The sequence below is a fragment of the Gymnogyps californianus genome, chromosome 2 (assembly GCF_018139145.2).
Source record: "Gymnogyps californianus isolate 813 chromosome 2, ASM1813914v2, whole genome shotgun sequence".
NCBI lineage: Eukaryota > Metazoa > Chordata > Aves > Accipitriformes > Cathartidae > Gymnogyps > Gymnogyps californianus.
This window is the reverse complement of record NC_059472.1, coordinates 83,815,864-83,837,553: the sequence shown is the minus strand read 5'-3', so window position 1 is coordinate 83,837,553 and position 21,690 is coordinate 83,815,864. Positions and strand designations below refer to the sequence as shown.

General features: G+C 36.9%; 1 protein-coding gene across 3 annotated transcripts in view; it reads left to right on the top strand.

Moving 5' to 3' along the window:
* The window catches only part of CDH18 (cadherin 18), a 195,126-nt gene that overhangs the window by 127,754 nt on the left and 45,682 nt on the right, over positions 1-21,690 (top strand). For all 3 annotated transcript variants that reach the window (XM_050891432.1, XM_050891430.1, XM_050891431.1), the window contains exons 5-6: positions 3,027-3,214; positions 10,320-10,573. In XM_050891432.1, coding sequence (XP_050747389.1) covers positions 3,027-3,214; positions 10,320-10,573 — 442 coding nt within the window. The remainder of the gene's footprint in view (positions 1-3,026; positions 3,215-10,319; positions 10,574-21,690) is intronic.

Sequence of the window (21,690 nt, the reverse complement as noted above, 5' to 3'; positions counted from 1 at the left end):
GAAGGCTGCAATGCTGGGAGCATAGGAACAATCTGTTCAACTCAGGCAGATTTGGCGAAACAGTTTTGATACAGACTGGTACCTGATCCTCAGGGCTCCTACCTTCCCAACCAATTTTTAGAGGGTTGATACAGACTTATGGCTTACAATAAAGAATCATAAATTCACAGTATACACATCCCACATTATTTTTAATGTCCTGTCAAAATTTATTCAATCCCCAAGGAAATGTTCAACTGAGCCTTTAGTCAGTTCCTCTGCTTTCCGGTAATAAAGTTTACAACAATTTAGTGTTTAGTAAAAACATTTCCAATTTCCACCACTAGTCTCAATAAATGTCTATAATATATTTTATCTAACCTTCATGTTGCTGAATTTTATCCTCTTATGTGTTTGTTGTTTTTAGATAGTATTGTTTGTAATTATCTATTTGGCTCATGTCTGTGTGAGACATCTTCAGGCTGTCTCTGTGAAGCAGTGGTTAAATACTTGTTGGGAGGCATTTCTGACCTTATGATCTAAGAGTTTTTATTTTTTAACAGTTTTCATTCAGTCCATTTTTTTGAAACATATCAGTTCTAGAAATACTGACAGATAATTAATGAGTAATTTCAAATATTTGTTTTGCTTGAAGTTTTAGTATTTCAGAATGTTTGAAGCTGGTATCAGTAAAATGATTTTCTGAAACAGATGGTTAACACTTGGGGTGTGATTATAAAGCAGAGTGTAGTGTCATGTGGATATATTTGAACTAGCTTGACTATTTGGAAGTCTCTAATTAGTTCACCCTATCATATGGGTTATAACACTTCCAGTTCCTGAAGTGGCTTAATTATGTAACGTATTCTTTATGGCTTCTACATAACATATTCTTTATGGCCTCAACGTTTTCCTTTTTGGAATGCATTAGTCAGAGCAAAAGTGTCAAAAGATCACATTTCACATTTATTTTAACAATAAGTAAATTCCAAAATGAATCTCATCCCATCACTATAATTTTATGTATGAAATAAAGCAACCAGCAATATGAAAGTGTCAGCTGACATCATCTGTAAGCATGAAGCATTGCAAAAGAATGCATGGCAGAGCATTTATTTGGAAATTTGTGAAGATGGCTTTTATATGCATATCAAAGGATTGCATCAAAGAATTAACTATGTGTTTTAATTGAATCAACTACTAAGCAATTTTCCTGTTACATCAGTGTTGGTATTTTCTTTTTTGCATGGTAAATTATACTTTTTCTCTTGTTCTGCTGGACATTTCTTGTTTCCCTTGATATTTCCTTAATGCATGGTAACTCATTTTTTTGTTTTCCTAGGAAACGTCTCTTTCCTTTTGGACTGACAGAGTTTAGTGCACTAGTTCATCCTTCCCACACTACTATTTGTGTTTATTAGTATTATGTTTATTCGTATTATGGGCTAGTATTACAAAAAACAGTTCAAGACTATAAATAGGTTTAGGAACCATTAGGCAAGGAATTAGACAAATTTGTAATAAAATCTTCTATTTTCTAACAGGTGTCTAAAGTTAGTTAGTTGTATTTTAGTGATAACATCCATTCCCTCTGCAATTGCAACTTCTGTAGATTCATAATTTCTTAAATTCATCCAACAAATAGTGTTTTTCTGCCATAATGCAGGTTTAATCTCTGAATTCAGTTAAAATGTTGCCTTTCTCTTTTTACATGCTTACCAAGGGCATCTCTGCAGTCATGCTAGCTGGTTTAAACTCAGCAAACAGTAACAACATGTTAGCTTTGATATGTAGTGTCTTCTGATCCACTGTCCTGCACCTCAGTGCTGCGCTATTGCATTTACTATCGTGGAATGCCTAAGAGGAATATAGAAGAAACTCTGTAGAGTTTCAGAAGATATGTAATAACAGAAGTTGTTATTTTGCTCTCTTTTCTGTGTTGGGGGTTGGCCTGTAATGTAAACTGTGCAGACTGTTGGGGAGGGATTTGGATGGGGGGTTGTTTGGGGTGGGGGGAGTGGTATGTGCACACCTTCTATTGAATGTGTATTCTCATTTTCAGTGCTGGTAGGTTTCAGCATCCCTGCTGTGTTACAACACTAGCATTATTGGAGAAAATTTATTTGAGCTGTCTTGTGGCCTAGTTTCAGATGGAAATTGAGGTTTATGTAATCACATTGTGCCTGTTTGCCACTTTTTTCTCCTTGTGGCACCTTCCTGTCCCCCAGGCAACTCTGTACCTGTTAGGAGATTTAATCCAAAAGGATAGAGACAGTTAGGAAAATTATCTTTCAAAAAAATATTACATTTTCTAATGATTAACCTAACAGGTTATAAAAACACTGAAAGGAGGTCATAGTTGTTATGAATGGTTTTTATGGGCACAATTGTGTAATACTTTTATGTACTCACTATGTTCATTGTCCTTTACCGTGGATACCAATTAAAATTTCTGTGCAAAGGGTTTTGTGCTGCAACAAAAACACTACGAAGTGGTAATGGTAAAATCTTAAGATTTATTACATTTTTCTGTAGAAAAAAATATGTGTTGATTCAATGTTGCAATATATGTGTTGATTCAGTGTTGCAAAATGTTGATGCAATTTTGCAAAACTGATCAGATTTCAGAAAAACAAATTATTAATATGACATACAAAGATTTTCCAGTTCAAAAGTACTCGTTTGACTACTCATTTGATGGGAAGTTGGTGAAGAGAAATATACTTTGGTTATGGAGAAGATAAATTTTTAAAAATACTGATGCGAAGTAAGCTTCAGAGTTAATGTCTGTGTTATGTGATGGAGAGCAAAAAAAACCGTGAAAACCAAAATCCTGCATTAGGTAATTTGGATTTTGGATAGGGAATGAAAGCATCCCAAGTAAAATACAATTCCTTTTTTAATTCTTTCAGGAATCTAAATAAGTTCATAGGTTTATTTGTCAGTTTTGCATCTGTAATACTTTTCCATTTACTCAGAAGTGTATCAAGCACATAATGGTTCTCTAATTTAGTTTGGCTAGAAAATGTTTTTTTTTCCCCTCTCAGAACATTATCAACTGTATGTTCCTGAATCAGCTCAAGTTGGATCAGCAGTTGGCAAAATCAAAGCAAATGATGCAGACATTGGTTCAAATGCAGACATGAAGTACACAATTATAAATGGTGATGGCTCTGGGGTGTTCTCCATATCTACTGACAAAGAAACAAGGGAAGGAATTCTTTCCCTGAAGAAGGTAAGCAATAGACTTTGGAAGTTCCCTGTGTATGTAATTAAAACATAATGATGAATGCTGAATAAGCAGATGCCATGATGAAAATATATTACTGTGTAAATCTATTGAACCATGAACTTCGGCAATGTAAGCTTCTCCACGTTGCTTCCTGAGACACTTTAAATATTTGCAGGAAAGGCAGGAAGAAAAGAAATTAAAGGAAAGAAACAGTTATTTAAATCTTCTGTGCTTTTTGAATGGTCATATCTAATATTTATAATAAACTAAATCTTACTGAATTTTTGATTAAGATAGTTTAATTTTTCTGAATGATGGTGTCGTGGTTTAACCCCAGCTGGCACACTAAGCACCACGCTCGCTCACTTCCCCCATCCAGTGGGATTGGGGGGAGAATCAAAAAAAAGTAAGACTCGTGGGTTGAGATGAAGACAGTTTAATAGGACAGAAAGGAAGAAAACAATGATAATGATAATAATAACAAAAAAATGACAATAATAATACTAAAAGAATTAGAATATACAAAACAAGTGATGCACAATGCAATTGCTTACCACTTGCCGACCGATGCCCAGTTAGTTCCCGAGCAGCGATCTGCCCCTCCCAGCCAACTCCCCCCAGTTTATATACCGGGCATGACGTCATATGGTATGGAATATTCCTTTGGCCAGTTTGGGTCAGCTGTCCTGGCTGTGTCCCCTCCCAACTTCTTGTGCCCCTCCAGCCTTCTTGCTGGCTGGGCATGAGAAGCTGAAAAATCCTTGACTTAGGATAAACACTACTTAGCAACAACTGAACACATCAGTGTGTTATCAACATTATTCTCATACTCAATTCAAAACACAGCACTATACCAGCTACTAGGAAGAAAATTAACTCTATCCCAGCTGAAACCAGGACAGATGGTTTTGCACATTAAATGTCTTTGAAAGAAGTAAGATTTGTCTGAAAGTTGTACTGTTGTCCCCAAACTGCATGAATCTTGACATAGAAAGTTGATCTGTGGCAATGAATGTATAATTCAGTTTTCATAGACTGTTATTCTTTGACTTAATTGGCAGTTGCCATCTAAATGGTCAAGTATTGTGCACTGTGTAATGTAAATACCGACTTGCTTATAAAGACTCAAAATATAACTGGTCAAGCCATCACACAGTTATAATTTATATGAATTTCCTATATTTATCCCAGTCTATTTAAACTATTAATTATAAAGTGTTCTTGCCATTTAATTTCATTCTTAACTGAATTCCATGCCCAAATCTAATTCCATAGATAATTTCATCTCCATATTAAGTCCTCTGAACTGAGTTCATAGTGAACGTTTCCTGAAGTGTCTGCCAACTTAAGTTAATATTCTATCGCTAGATTTGAATTTACTTTTATAATAACCCAGAGAGATGGGTATTATATTTAAGTAACATTTTTTAAAAAACCTTTCCAACAAAGGGAAATAATTTATTGATTTCAGTTTTCACTTGGACTGACAGACACCAATTAGCAATTCTCACATGGATTTGTTGTTATTGAGTCTTGTAGGCATCAATTATATCCATACCGCCTAAAAAATAAAAGTGAATTTGGTAATATGTATTCTGGGCCTGATTAATGGTAGGAGGAATGAAAACCAGAGAAAATGTGGGAAAAGAGAATAAATAAAAATTACCATAAAAAAATGTTACTTTTTTGCATCTGAATAGATATGTATGTATGTAAATTTTTATTTAACATCTTAAAAAAGATTTTTTAACTGAAGGAAATGTTATTTTTATAATTCATAATGATTTAAAAAGGATTCCTATCTCTCCCAGTATCTTAAAAAGCTTTAATTCAGTGTCTTTTATAAAGGTTGTGTACTACCCACCTCTTTCAGCCACATAAAAGTAAACTCTGTCTTTTTTATACCACTGAACTTATTTCCTGATGGCCTTGATGTAGCTAATGCCATAATCTGTTATTTCTTCTTCAAAATGAGCATTTTTCTCTGTTTAAAAGTTCACCATGACTATTGTTCATTAAATACAACTATTGAGAACATGAAGCAGAAAGGAAGAATTTGCAACAAAATGAAGGAGTCCATACATAAAAAGTGTAAAATCACATTTCTTACTGTTTTTGGCAGGCAAAATAGCTTCAGAAAATTTTTCACTATGTTTTAGAATATGACAAAAGCATATGTTGCCTGTTTTTATACATACACATGACAGTGATTTGAGTCATTTTCCCATCAAGGCAAGAAGGGGTACATTTTGCTTAGGTAACATTATATTTCAGTTAAGCAGAATTTCAGCACTTAAAGCTACATAAATTGGTGTGGAATACTTCCATTCTTTCTTCAGAGAAGTTATAATATCCCCTTGTACAGTACAAAAAGGTGATCTCATTTTTTTAATTGTTTTTTTACTCAGATCTTGTATGTAGTTTAATAAGTATTTTATATACTGTGTGCTGTAATTACTTTTAATTTAGATTGGGTTTGAAGCTGAATTAGTTTGATAGCCTACCTGAAACAGATAATACCCACTAAGAACAGAATCAGTTTTGTTTCATGTATCAGATGCCAGTACCTTCTATAACAATAGAACAGAATGATTTGTGCTCTAATACTTTTCTGGAAGAATGCATAGTAGGCACATCAGAAAAGCCAGAAGTAAATATGTTATTGTGTCTGAACATTTGAAGTCCTCCTCAGACTTTTTGAAACTTCACTTATTTGAGGTTCTGATGCAAAAATTAAATTTCTCAGCACCTCCATGCTAGGCTGTTCAACAGGCATGCAAAGTCTGTGAGTGTTGGAAGGAATCTTTTCTAGTCTTATTCTGGGCTGACCCAAAATGTCCGATACTTTCATTATCTCCCCTATTGACAATGTGGCTGTGGAGCCACTCTTCAGTCTCAAAGATCCTGCCACAAAGGGTTGATTGCAAACTATCATGAAGGATTTCCCCTTTGCCTCATGCAATTCCTTGTTTGAGTGGGAGCCTGGAGGAAACCAAAACAAAATAGCACAGTGAAAGCCATTACTCTCGGATCCTTCAGAGAATGACTGGTCAGCATGTTCCCCCCTTGTTGTGACTTTCGGAGAAGTATGCTTGAACTTTCCTGTTCTCAAGTCAGCAAGTATCATTCAGGCTTCCCAGAAAAAATAGTCTGAAGAGCCCATGTCTCTTCCATTTTGTATGAGACTGGAAATGTTCAGGAAACAGCTATTCTCATAAAATTCTGCTATTTCTTTTGGGAGTCTGATATTAGAAACACTAACTGCAGTATAATGAACAGCAGTATTTTCCAGGTAGCCTTGTGACTGGTCACTTGAGCTACATTTAGTATTTTCAGTTTTGCATGAAAATCATAATAACCAATGAATACATACTGAAGATATGTGGGTAATTGTCATGGAAAGACATTGTTCTTTGGGAAAATAAGAAACATGAACAAAAATTCTATTTAGGTCCATCCAAAATTTAAATGTTTTGTTTCCTTTCCAGGAAAGAGTTAATGATCTTCAGTGTTGGGACAATTTTAAGTAAATCTAGAAATGATCTAGATTTCTAGAGAGACAGAAAAGTGCTGCCTCTCATCTTATAGCTACAGCTAATGACTGATGCAGGCAACTGATATTCAAAGTCTCTCTGTGAGTTAAATGAAGGAGAATTTAAACTTAGGTTTTACACATTGCAGGTGAACGTCTTTACAAATCATTTATTTGAGTATTTGCTTCTCTTGGAGAGAGCAAGGGGTCAGACAGGACAGAGACATCTTTCTGTTTGGCTATTTGGACTTAAATGGGTCCTATTGTGAATCTGATGGGATAGTTGAACTATTTCCTTTGTAAATATAAATAATTTTGCAGCATCATTTTTATGCCCAAACTCTTGCTGAATTAGAATAGCTTAGGTATTTTAAGCTGAAGTTATGATTAATAGATTATATATATAAAAAAAAAGAGGGGAATAAAACCCTTCTACTGGTAAACAGCTCAGATTACCTGAAAAAATGGATGAGTCTATGAGCAAATTTCTTAGCACAGCATTAGACAGGCTATAAATGGGGGCCCAATTTGTTCTTCAAATGTAAGATAAATGTCAGTTTTAACACATGCACAGTATTTAAGTAGCAGACTAGCAAAATACAGTTCTGTAAATTCAAATTGCAACCAGATTTCAGTTTTTTATTTTTTATCCAAAGTAAAAGGAAAATTGATGTAACATCTGGACTTGTGAGTTGTTCAAAGATGTGGAATATCACAGGGCTTGCTTTGCTTGTAAATTTCCTTACTTCTCAGGAGAGAACAAGGAAAATAAAAAAAAAAAAAGATACTAATTGTGACCCCTGGTAATAGTAATCCTTAGTACAGTATGTGTCTTTTCTGTCTAAAATAGCTCAATGTTGAAAATAGTGTTGTTTTTTTACCTCTGTGAATCACAGTGCAGGAGATTAAGCTCTTTTTCTCTTATGTCCCAGTATCTGATTCTTGAATTCAGAGATGCTATGGGAAGAAGAAGAAAGAAAATGAAAGTAAAAAACTGCTTTGGCTATGGTTGAAATGTCAGCTTTTTCTGATTATCTGAATGAATTATTCTTGTATTTCTAGAAAAAAATAAGTGTTAGTATTGTCTGATTGAATAACTACACAAAAGAAAGAAAACAAGACTTTGTGTTATTCCTCATGTGTTTTCTGGGAGAAATTAATCTTCTTATACAACCTAATCCAGTCATTGTCAGTATAAAATTAAGTTAATTTTCCATCATAGTTACAATTTGCAATCCTATTGTAAACTTGTTTAATCTTAGAATATATATGCTGCACAGCAATGCAAATTACTATTTAATATTTCCCTGCTCATAACAGAAATACATCATAAATTAACGAAGAACATCTGAGTTAGAATTTACTAAACTTATATTTCTTTATTAATTGATTTAACTGAGTAGTATGCTTAGCTCTTTTTTTTACAGTGATAGATTTATCAGGCTATGGTAAATTTCCATGGCTTTAAAATTTTTATTTTTACATTCAGGAAAGGGAGACAGAGAAAGCAAAATACATAAAGTGTCTCAAAGTGTTAGAGCTAAGAGAATGAATTAATTGTCCTTCAATGCACAGAGGAGAAATCAAAGAAATATATAGCCTATATAAATCCTGACCAACTATTTTTCTCATACATCATCAGTCAAATTTACTGTAGATTTTATCTACAAAATACACACTGACATTGACAAATCACACATTGAGTTCCTCATATTTCTTACCTTAAGTACTGCTTTTCCACTCTTTGGGGTGATAGGAAATACCAGTTTAGCCTTGGTTGAAGGCTTGAATACTTGTACTGAGTTCTGTTCAGGCAGGCTGTCAGGTCCACACAGAGCGATACTGGTCTTAGTGGAATTCTGCCGTGCCATAATGTCATAATAATTTCCATTCTAAAAAAAATTCCATGTGTATGCAACTTCTTTTAGTGTTATGCCTGTGTTCTGAGACTGTTGGAAACTTGGTGGTAGTATATATATATATCTGTACAAACTACCTGCTTTGCTCAGTATGATAATAAATATTAACCTACCTGTCCTTCTTTATAAATTGACTGAAGTTAGAAATTTGTAACCCGGTAAGTATTGAGGTGTCTAGTATCAAGAATGAGTTCTTTTGCTCAACATAAAAGCACATTTAAAAAATGGCAATTTGAAACTTGAAATCTGTCCTATGACTGCTTGGAACTGAACTGGTATTTTTTTAAAGCCTTTTCAGTAGTCAGAACTAACAAAAAATAACTTCTCACATGAAATTCTCGATGGGCTGTCTATGAAAAGTAGTCACTTACTTTAGTGAGACTGAAGAAACCAACTCAAAATAGTTGTGGTCCTGTAAACATGGCTTCCAGTAAAAACATTGCTTAATTCTATGTCTGCTAATGGAACTTCATTGCTTGCGTAGTTTTAAGTTAAATATCCTTTTAGTCCCCTCTACTACATAACTATCTGACACTAGAAGAGTTGAGAGTTGAGTGTGTCATGTTTATCTTATGTCTTGCATAAGACAGTGTAATAGCGTGCTAATGTAGGGTTAAAATGAATGTATCAAGTCAGTAAAATTAGTTCACAATAATCTGAAAACCAGCTGAACTAGGGAGATGAAATTTTCACATGTGTAAACAGCAAGCTAGAAATGGGACTCCTAAGACAGAAAGTATCCATGCTGTGTGATACATGAGTCAGAACCCCAGCTTCTTCTTTCCTATTAGACAGGTAGGATTCCTAGTAGGAATCTGTTGGTTTAAATAACAGGGCAATGCTAAAGTGGCAGTGGCACTTCTGGTGGATGGTACAGCTGGGGATGTGCCTTCTGTTGGGTTTTATTGGAACATTAGGCCCTGTAGAAGGCATATCCCCAGCTGCAGACTTTCTTCCCGTTTATGAGGGCACAATCCATGTGCAGCACAACAGTACATGGTGAGACAGGCTGAAGAGTTGTCTTTCTCATTGTTGCTGGTGAAGAATTGAAAAGAAAATGGTCTAGAATATAGGGATGCACCCTTTCTGATTAGAAGAGCACACAAGCACACATTTAGGCTATTCTTACACATTTAAGTTCCTGTCTCTTACGATAACTGAGTGTTTTCCTGCAAGGAGTTCCTTTTTTTCAGTTGAGGATTTAAGAGAAGGGATGCTCAAAAGAATTTTAGTATTCCTATCACTGTCTATTAAACTTGTTAATTAAAGATATGAAGTTAATTTAATTTGGGATACATCAGTCTCTGCCTTTTTCAGTATTTAGCATTGACCAATAAAAATCAAAAGGTGATAAAATCCAGAGACTTAACGTTATCATGGAAGAAGAATCTGAGGCTCATTCTAAACCCTGAGTTTTTCCAAAACTGGTACCTTGCCCACAATTCTGTTGTAGAGAAAACCTGAATCCATCCTGCTTCATGTATACCCTTCTACTTACAAGGTACGGCAGTGGCTGCCAGAATATCACAGAATATTGTCCCTTTCCAGTAACATGAAGAAATGTGGTTTAAGTTAAATGGAAAATATGTAGTTATCTTGCTAGCAGGCTAAACTGAAGCACAGAATGGCATTGATAAATCTTTTTTTCTGCCAACAGCCACTCAACTATGAAAAAAAGAAATCATATACACTTAATATAGAAGGAGCAAATACTCACCTTGATTTCCGCTTTTCACACTTGGGACCGTTCAAGGATGTAACAATGTTGAAGATCATTGTTGGCGATGTGGATGAACCTCCGCTCTTCACTATGCCTTCCTATGTCATGGAAGTTTATGAAAATGCGAAGATTGGGACTCCTGTTGGCACAGTAACAGCACAAGATCCTGACACTGCCAACAGTTTAGTGAGGTATACTAAGTCCAAGTTATACGGGATTGAATTCCACCAGCTACAGAGTTAATGAGATCTGGGATGTATGAAACTATGTCTTTTATTTTAGTACATAAAGGGAGACATAGGTCAGAACAGCGTCATGATCAGTCTGTATGGATTAGATTTAATAACGTAATCTTCAGCCTTTTGTTGGTTTGCACTAAAATTGCCATCTAGCCATTGGTCTGAGCAAAGGTCTATGTGCACTAGTTCCTGTAACAGCACCTCTTCAAACGGCCCACTGAACAAGGCCAGCATATGTTACCATATCATGTAAAAAGGTGCACTTCACTGGCCTGCTGCCAATCAGTATCCTGCCACTAGTCGTAAATCTGTTCAGGATCATAATGCTGTTTTTCCCCTGTCATGCTGGTATTGTGCTGGCCCTCTGCACAGTTGCCACACTGTAGTTGTCCCAGGTGCTTGTGCAAGACAGGAGCTGGTTTAGGTAGGCCTTTCCTCACAGACAAGCAGTATAATTTTTGCAAAATTATGCTTGAGGAGGAAGCCATTATTTTGTAATATGCTTCAGTTTTAGTGGGGTATCAAAAGAATAGAATGGGTGTAATAATGCACCCCACTGATGTTGTTAGGGATATGTCATCTCCAATTGTGAGGTCTAGAACAAAGAGAAGTGCTGAGAAGCAAACACTTGCAGCATCAGATACATCATTTGAAAACTAAATGAATATTTAACATACTAGGAAGGAAAGATTTTGATAGTCTTTTTAATGAAATTCATTCTTAAATAAAATGTTCTCATTAAAAAGAAAAAGAAAAAGGAAAAAAAAAAAAAGGAAGATTTCTGTGTTGCTGATCTGGCCAGAATACTTATAATAACAGAACTGGCTTGGAAATAGATTGTGGTCTGAACTAAGGAACTAAGCTGGAAATACCCCCACAGCGAGCTTGGAAAAGCATTGATACCAAAAATATACATATGGATGTTAATTTGACTTCTTCTAAATTTAAAAGCATTTGGATTTAACCTTGAACACTTAGTATGAATACATTACTGGTTTAGAGTAAAGTTTTCAGTTACATGTTTTCAGTTATAATAGGATCCAATGACATTTTTTTACTAGCTTAATTTGTGGGATGAGTTGCTTTCTAAACTGACATGCAGTGTGAGAATTTTGTGGAACAATACATGAATGTTTGTCTTGAAGGTGGTAGTGGATTTAAAATGTTTCAGAAAAAAAATTCTTTGTGAAAACATATTTGATGCTATTTCTTTTTATGACATAATGGTATAGCCTTTGTGCAAATCATATGAGTACATACTTGGAAAACAGTTTTTCTTAAGCTAATTGGGCATTTTTAGTCTCCTGACTGAGTTGAAATCTGCTGGGTATGTGTAATAGTCTTGGTAAGATGAAACAATTTTTGCAGAACAATGAAAGCGTCAGGTTTTTATGGTTCTCTTGTGCTAATAGTCTAAGATTCAAAATGTTTAGTGTCAGACAATCAATATATACAATTTCTTACTGGCAAGTTATTGCCTTTGAAAAATTACCACTACAGTATTTGTGTCTAAATCATAACATAAATAAGAAAACTTCACTAAAAATAACTGCCAAGTGCCTGTAGCTTTAATACTATAGTTCTAAAACAACAGCTAAGTCAGGCACAGTCAGACAGATTAGCCATCATGGTAGTTTGTGAGTAGGAAGGGCAAGTGTAGATTTGACTAGTTCCTTCATAATTCAACAGACTGTGGCCCCTAAGAGTTTTGTCTAGAAAGGGGTAAGACAACCATGGTAAAAGGGAAGAAGCAGCAGATTGTACAAAGGCTGGGAAGGCCAGAAATATATTTTCTGGGTGAAATGGGCAGTAATTTGGAGATAGAGGGACTGGAAGGAAAAACATTTCCAAATATTTTGCTTTTTCTATTGGCCTTTTCTTTTCCAAACAGGAATTTCTAACCAGTGATTGAGGCCAGAATATTAAATATCCATATTATTCAAATAATTGAGGAGAAGAATTGTCCTTACCTATGTCTATCTTATTTTTTCCCCCCATTGACATTTATTTTTGCATTGTTCCTTCCATCTCTCTCTGTTTCAATGGGGGAAAAAAAAAAGTGCTAGCAAAACATACTGAATTGTGAAGCTCTGAAAGGAGCCAGCCCTCAATTACATGTTGGAGGGGTTCGGCAAGGGCAGTAGCATCTCAGATAGCCTTGACATATCATTATATTGTGACTGGGTCTACTCTCTAGCCAGGCTTTATCCATCTCGGTGGAACTGAAAGTGAATGTCGTTTGTGGGCGTGCGGGCTTTTTATGAAGACGCTGATCCTCTAAGGCCTGGACTCACGAGTTTGCGCATGGGACTCTGAAGAGGCACCAGGCTGGGTTAGTGTGCCCTCAGGTTCTCCTTGAGCCTCCTCCTGCGGGAGGAGAAAGGCTGCTCTAGGAACAGGCAACTTTAACCCCCCCTTCCCTCACCTCACTTCGCACACAAACACTGACACGGTGCAGAAGGGCTTTGTGTTGTTTGAAGAAGGGCTTTGTGTTGCTTGAAGATTTGGCCGTGGCTTGGGAAATTACGGGTTGGAAGTGACACATGACCTGAGAAGCGGGCCAGGCCGGCCAGGCTGAGCTGCTGCTCCACCGGAGGCAGGGTCCTGCCCCACGCTCCACTCACAGCCGCGAGCAAAGGAGCGGCTCGGAGGAGGCTGTTTTTCTCAGAAGCGTGCACACGGTGCATTTATGTCCTTCTGTGCTGGTTTGCATGAAATGCCTCCACTGTTCATCCGAAACCCTGATGAGTCTGAAAGATAGTCTGAGGGTAATGAGATCATGTCTCTCCTTTGTTGCCACACAATTCCTAGTTCGTTCAAAATAAATAAAAATAGTGATTATAAAAATAAAACCAGGAAGCTTCAATGTAATTTTCTTAGAAAGCACAGATCACACAGTCTCCAGGGAAGATGATAGCTACAGACAGGACTTGCACAGCTGATCTGTGTGGAGCAGTGGAGTCATGGGGTAATGGTTCCTCAGTCAAATGGCTCAGATACATCTCCAAATGCTGTAAGTCTACAGGAGAAGCTGCAGAGCAGTGATTTGCTTAACAGTTTTTCCTAATCCACTTGTGCATCCTTTCCACTTTATGAGGATGCTCATTGCTGTGTGTGAGATTGATAAAGCATTAGGCACACACAGTTGCAACCATATCACTTCTTTGCTGTCCAGCTGCTAAAGGAGATATAGTGCTGTGATTTGTTCACTGCCCAATTAAGTAACAGTTTATTTTGGTGGCAGGAATGATTCCTATAACCAGAATAATGGTTACAGGAGTAGTCACTATAATTAACAATGCTGAAGGGAAATCTTTTTTAAAAAGTTATTTGCACTAAACCCAAAAATAAATAACAACCTCTATTATTACCAGTAGAGAGGGAGCTGAAGGCTTTTTTGTCCTTATTTCCTCACTGCAATTTCATCCCAGTGATTTCAGCTTGTTCCTGAGCTGAGCAGTCTTCAGAGGGCACTGACTTTGTGCCAGTGCTTGTACTAGTGTTTCACTTTTTCAACCCCAGCAAAAGAACCTCTGTAATAACAAATGTAGCTATTAGAGGTTTCTTTTATTCAGACATTATCTGGTTGGCGATTTGGGCTGTTTTAAAGGATTTTTCTTTTTAAGTTGATTTTTTTTTCTTCAAATAGATAGAAATGTATTTTCAGGGAAACTTTTAACAATGCTATGCTTTGAAATAAAAGGTTGTTATTCTACTGAAATATGAAAAGCAAACAATCATAGAAAGCATAAAAAAGATATTAAAACTCCATCATGTATTAATTTTAAAGATAAAGACTTTTTGAGTGGTTTGAAAAACAGCTATTTATTTGCTTTAAAAATTGTGTTCTAAATCAACAGAAAATGTCCTAAACTGTAATTCGTTCACAAGGATTACTGCCTTGTTGGAACATTTACGAGAAACTAATCCCGTTTCATTGCATTGTGTCAAATAGTCTGCTTCCATACCAAAATCTTTTGTTGCTTGAAAAGATCAGGGTTAAGTCATGTCTTATAATAATATCTGGTGCGCAAGTGGGTCTTGAAAGTTTCCCATACAATATGAAAGAAAGCATGACTATTCAAATGCTCTAATTATAATTTTATTTTAGTATATTATTCATTTTAAATCTCTCTATACTTATCTAGAAATGATCTTTTTTCTTCCTGAACCCATACACAGAAGACTTCCGTGGAGATTAGGGGTGAAAACAGTTTTTAATTGGCAAGTTGCATACGTGCACTGGGAGCAGCCCTAGGCTGCTAGTACTGCCTCAGGGCTCCGGTAGTGTCTGTTGAAACCCTGCCATCTTCTTGTAGGTGATTCTTGGGTGGTGAGTCCGTCTAGCCACAATGCGTATTCCTGATGAACCTTGGAGCTTTCTGACTGCATCTGGTCTGTTTTCAGTGGAGTGGTTTTCAGAAAAATAATGCTGCTTCTGTTCCCCAAGCCTCCTCCAAGTTAGTGATTCAGAAAAGAGCAAAGGCATAGTTTTAAGACCATGATACTTTCTGAAACTCTGATGATGAAAATAGTTGCATGACATGGGCAAGTTCCCTCATATTAACTTGATCCCAGTTTGATACTGTCCTATGAGGAACTGAAAGTCTTTATTAACACTATACCCTGGTAAGAGTAGTTTTTGAGACAAAAGTCATGCTATTATAGAAATATGTAACATCAGCTCACTCCTTTTGCTGCTGCTGTGCAATCTTTGTCATGCAGTGGTACAGGAGGCAAATCACTGTTTTGAGCACTGATGATAGGGCCTCTGTCCCCTCTCGTCATTTGTCACTCCCACTTACTATGTTTGACTTAGGTTGTTTGCATTTCTGGGCAGGAATGGTCTCTCCCCAGCTATTTAACAGAGGACTCCTGGCAAACAGGGTACAGGTACTGATCAGCACTCTGTGTGTGACGGTAGTGTCAAACGATAAGAAATATAAGCATCTTCCCTTTTCAGAATGATGTCTATCATGGCTTGGTTAAAAATAACCTTATATTTTGTTGGATCCTTGGAAGGTTGATTAGGTTTTGTTATATTAATACATTGGAATTCAAATAATTTTTGTGTTGGACCCTAACCAGTCTGTAATCTACCTTAATATAATGAATTTTATTTGCTAGGACTGAAATTGATTAGCTATAGGAAACTGAAATAGTACCTTCCTGATGTCACTAGAAAATGAACTTCTTTCTTCACTGTGCTCTTGACGCTACTGCTAAAAAAGCAGTAAAACACAGAAGAAATAAATATGAAACATAAAGGTGCACATGGTTATCTTTTATAGAAAACAATTGTTTTACTTCTGGGAAAGACAGAACCAGCCAACCAACAACAAAACAATAAAAACAAGGTAGCAAACAAAAATAACCAAGGAAAGTCAGAAAAAGCTTTTGCCCCTTTTTTTTTTTTTTTTTGGTGAATATCAGACTGTTAATTTTGTGCCAAGTCAGTGAAGAATACAAGTGCAATCTCAGCCCTGATTCTGGCTTATCACTTTTCTAATGGTCCTATGGTATTGCCTTATAATGGATGATGTATCATAATGGTTATGATACATGTATATACTAATGAGTACAAAAATGTGCTTTCCAACACCATACCTGGTGTCTAGAAGCTATAATGAATTCAAAGTTGCCTTACGCTAGTTTGATTTAAATTGACAGCCTTCTCTTCCTTTCTTTCAGATAGAATACTGAAAAATTAATGAATGACAAGTACATAGCATTATAACAATTAATGTGGTGTAGGAAACTGTTCTTCAATACCTGCATCAGGCAGAGAAACTTATTTTAACTTTTTCTGCATTGGTAGTAAAAGATAGACATAAGTTCAATACTTTCTGGCATCAGCCTTTAGAAAGTCATGTTAATTTTCAGTAAATGGTATTTTAAGAGGCATGCTCATATGTAGATGAAAGAACATACCCATGGAATTTCATGTATTCCTATTATTATTTCTGAGAACTTTGAAGACATAAAGTGTGGCAGAGGATTCTGGTTATAGACTATTTTTCTGATGGAAAATTTATATTTACTAGAGGTAGAATAAAACCTGAACTTTTGATTCAAACTCAGTCACTCAAATTTTGGTCACACGGTATCAGCATATTAGGTGAAGGGAGGTGCAGGATAGAGCTGTGCGAGGGGATCAAGGTGGGGGTTGAAAATGTAAATTGTATTTTTAAATATTTTTCTTTCTTCCTGTCCTCTGAGATCAGTATCAGTTTCTATATCAGCCGCTCCCCCCTACTGTCATTAGGGAGAGGGGATAAGATTGATCCCCTGCTGGAAAATATGAAAGCCTCTTCACTTAGTTGTATTCGTTAGTCTTACTTGCTCTTTGAATGTCAGATAAGTGGAATAAGGTCAGTTTGTTTTCTGCTATCCTGTGCACAGGATGCTTTGTTAGCTGTACTTAGGGCAGCCTGCTGAGATCAGTGCCATCGTGTAGAGTGACCATCCCTCCCTCACATGCCTGATGAGGGAACATCCCCCCTGGATCCTGCCAGCTTGTGGAGGCAAAGGCAGACATTTGTCCTCCACTCTGCTCAGACCCTCAAAGCATGACATTGTCACAACCCTGTGATCAACACCTACAGGGACAGACTAATATCTTTCCAGGGTATGTGAATGGCTCACAGTTAGCAGAGAGGAGCTGTGTCCTCCTCCTCTGTCTCACCTCCTTCATTCGTTTGGTCTCTGTGTTCCTCCAGTACTATTCTTCCTCCAGTACTATTCTTCTCTAAGATTGTCAGTAAATCAAAACAGAAAAAGAACACCCTATTTTGAACGGCTGGAGATAAAGGAGAATTTTTCTCCAATTTCTTCTCTGATTCCCTGTCTGTCTTCATAGGGAGGAACCATTTAAAAACGTTTCTTTATAGTGTTGAGGTGGGAGATCTGTTGCTGTTTTTTTTCCCTGAGGCCTCAAATTATTTTTCATTCTTGTCAAACTACGTGTCCCAGACCTCCCACTAACAAAAATGTCCATCTCTGTGCAGGAACTGGTAAGCTGTTCTGACAGCTGTTCTGACTAGGAAGCATCCAGCTCAGGATGGTGGTCAAAATCTCACAGCAACCAGAACCACCTCCATCGCTCACTTAGAGCTGTGAGAGAAAACACTGACAGATCATCTTTATATGGTGACTCTGAGAGCCTGATTTTTCATGCCAGGATATCATCTTTATGTTTCTGTAATTTCCACTGACTTCAGAATGCCTCCAGTATTTAAAACTCTTTTATGGTTTCAGGAGTCAGCCTTCATATCTGAACAACTCTGTAGTGTAGTCTTTTGATAGGGCCATTCAACTCCAATAAATAGGCATAAATCTATTAATCGTGGTTTTATATGGTTTAGTCTTTAGTATGAGTAGAAAAAAGAAAGATAATATGTAGGTAGAATACCATTCTTTAGCTGGTAAACCTTTTAGGAACAAAAAGTGATTCTCATGTAACACTGACTGCACTTTATTTCTTAGCAGCGTTGGAATCTGAATGTTAATCTCTCTGAATAAAAAGCAACTTTGGTATAAAAGCTCTGCCATCCACACATCTACCTGAAATGCATTTGGACAGTTGTAATCCTCTGAAGAGATTCATAAAGTCAGGAAAAGAAGACAAACCTTTTATCTTGCTTTGACTTCTGAATTATGCCTCTAAGGGTGTGGGCTGTTCTTAGCCTACGTGTACTGGCAGAATTAGCTAGAAAAGATGATCAGTGGTTAACACATGCAGACAGAAATTGTCAGCTAGAAAAGATGGGTGTACAGAAATCGCTCATTTCCTTCAAATGAACAGCATTCCCATTTTCCAGTGTCTGAGGTGAGCAGTGTGCTAGCAATGCATAGGGGATGGGAATGAGAACAGGAGCAGGAAGCCAACTTCTGCATGAAATGCAAACCAGTAGTGGCTGCCTCTCAGAGGCTTTGCTGGGAGGCAGCAGTTCACTGCTTGCAACTCCCCCGTGCCTCCTGGGATCTGCCACCTCACATCTCCAGGACAAGGAGAGGGAAGGCTGCCACTTCTGCTGAGCTGAGATTTCGGTTTGACAGGTGAGCCAGGAGTCCCGTATGGGAGACGACAAGGTACTGCTGATTAGCTGATGGATGTCAGCTGGCAGCCAGTGCCAGAGCTAACTGAGTGGGAACAACGTATCAAACAAAGTTCCTGCAAACACTCTGAGAGGAACAGTATTTTTCTCAAAGTTATGCTATACCTGTCTGAAAAAAAAAAGCAAAAGAATGGTAAACAGAGAGATTACCTTTTCCAAGCTCTCTTCAAATGTATTTCATTTTCACAACTGGAAAGCACAGTTGAAAGCTATAGTTCTCAGTAGTAGTCTTCTGCTGAGGAGCTCTGGAACATCTAATGTCTCCTTAATCTACGAGACACGCTGCAGGGAGAAAATTGGTTACCTGCTGTATTGGCAGCCGACTTCTGACTCACACTTCACAATTGCTTTTCTCTCCTGGAGAAGTTTGTTTGAACTATGGGGAAATAGATTGGCCCTCGAAGGGAGGTAGTGTAGTTGCAGGACAGTCATGGCAACAGAATGTCTCCCCACTGCCTCATTTGGCTTCAAGGGGATGCTGCTGGTTCCCAGGCTCATGACGAGTGCTGCTGTCAGGAGGCAGAGAGAAGATAAAAGGCATGCACCAGAGTTATGTCCCACCATGGGCCATTTGTTGTTGCTCTCCAGCTGGCCGAACACAGAGTTGCAGCTAATCAGTTCTCTCACTGTTCGTCCTGGTATACCTCTCTCCCCCACCCTGTGCAGTTGTGGCTTACGCTTCTTTTTCTAAGTTATTTTTTAAAAGAAAGAAAAAATCTCTATACTTTGAGTCTGAGTGTCTCTTTCTGAGAAAGTTTCTTTGCTTAAATCTTTAACTAAACAGGTTTCCTTATAATGGCATTTGATTTCTGATTGATGTCTTTAGATGGTGTAATTGGTTTGACAGAGGATCTATCCTCTTTCCATGACCTTTTTTAAGTGCTTCTTTGTAACCAGTTTCACTTGTTATTAGAGAACTGGTGATTTACCTATGTCTCAATACAAAAGCCAAAAGAAGTAGTGACCTGTGAATCATCTGGCTGAAATGTGGCTTTGGAAGTTCACTAGCAATAGCAGGTTTGTAGCCAGGGTGGAAGTTCGTAACAGAGTTCTTGTTTGCAGTTGGTAAATGGGGTAATAAATAAAAACAGCATAAGGAAAGGATAAGCTAAAGACTTGATTAAAGAAAAAAAAAGAAGTTAAAGACTCAAAACTACTTAAAAACTCAAACTCAGGGCTCTCCCTTAAAAGACAATAACTGGAGAGAGACATATTGGAATAGTAACAGACTATGCCACGTGCCTGTCAAGTGACAAACTGATGTTTATATTATCTTAAGACTGAATAATTTAGAGAGTAAGATTCTGAAAATGCTTATGGGTTTTAGCTTCAGAAGCCCTCCTAAAAGGTTTGGAAATTATTAGTGTTCCTAAACTCTTTTAGCACCTTTTAAAACTTTCTCCATTTTTAAGCACTCTCTGTATTATTAGAGCCTGACTACTTCAATACTGCAAACTGATTTATATGTCTAGAGTGCCCTTCTGCCTAAGGCCCATCTTGCATATATATTTCTCTTTATTTCCTAATTCACGCAAATGCTTTTAGTTTTCAATAAAAATGGTTGGAATATCTGTCGCCACTGAACCACTGCTTCACTAAAAGACAGGAAGTGAGGAATGAAGTCACAGGAGCCAGGGGCTTGCTTTAATCAGAAGCAGGAATAAGGACATGGGTGGAAGCTGGGAATGCCCTTCTGTTGAGTGACTCCACCTAATAAAAAGGTGGCATATGTTGCGTTTCCCAGTGCTCACAGGATTGAGTTTTGGTATTTAATTTCCTTCAGATTCTCTTCAGATAGTGTGACTAATAGGTTTTCTATATTCATGATCTGTTTTAGTGTAGTTTCTTTAAGATTGGTTTCTGTTGCTGGTTTGGATGTAAACAGTTTATGGAGAGCTGTTTATCTAGGCATGTCCTGTTATTAAGTCTATTAACATGTGCCATGCAACTCAGATGTGCTGATTTTATGGTTAAAAGCATGCTAATTCACACAACATTGTCGTGAGTAAATGTCTGTAAACAAATATCTGCAATGAATATTATAAATTCATTTTTAAATGAATGCATTCTAAGCAAGAAGAAACAGTCAACTAAATTAAGGTGAAAATTCACTTTTGAAATAACTCTTTGAAATTCAAAACTTGCACTATAGCTTTTTGTGGTCTAGAAAAAGCATTGAAAAGCAGCTCAGTAGAGATGGAGGGAAGGGTAGGAGGGGAAGGGTAAGACTATCTTTGTTGCCACTATTATCTAGCTGAAAGTAAATTTTTTACTAGATTAAATAAATCCAGAAGCCTAAGTAAAGCATCGTTGGCTCTGGAGTATGCTATATTTATGGATATACCTGGTCTCTATTCTCAATGTGTAGATAAATCAGTGGCTAATATTTATAAAGGCCTAAAATGTTAAGCACTTTGCAAATACAATGAAACTTGTTCTAAATGTCCTCTTACATGTGACAAAAATGAGTAGCTCTACCAAGGGAGTTTCTTGTACGAAATATTTTTAGAGCACTTGGGAGCAGTGCTTTAGACTAACATTCCTAGTTCTTCTACTGTGTGGGAATATCTTCTGTAACTTGTTTTACTGAGACATTCATGAAGGTTGGGAACCACAGCAGTGCAAATGGCTGCTTTAGATATGATACGCAAAGCAATTTTAAGGAAGAATCTGGAGTAATGGAGGAGAACTGAACATTATAATAATGGGAAAGCATAAGAAAGGGGCACTCATTTATTCATGATCAAGAAAAATTCTGTCAAGCTGTGAATGTTTCAATATGTCTGTAACTGTCTGCAAAAGTTAGCACACGAAGGGGAAGTGCTACTGTGGATAAAATAGAAAAATTTTTCATTATTCTAGTATCACTGAAAGTAAAAGTGTTAGTACAATAAGTTACCTCAGGATCACTTTGTTTCTATTAATGACACAGAAAATACAATTGAAATCATT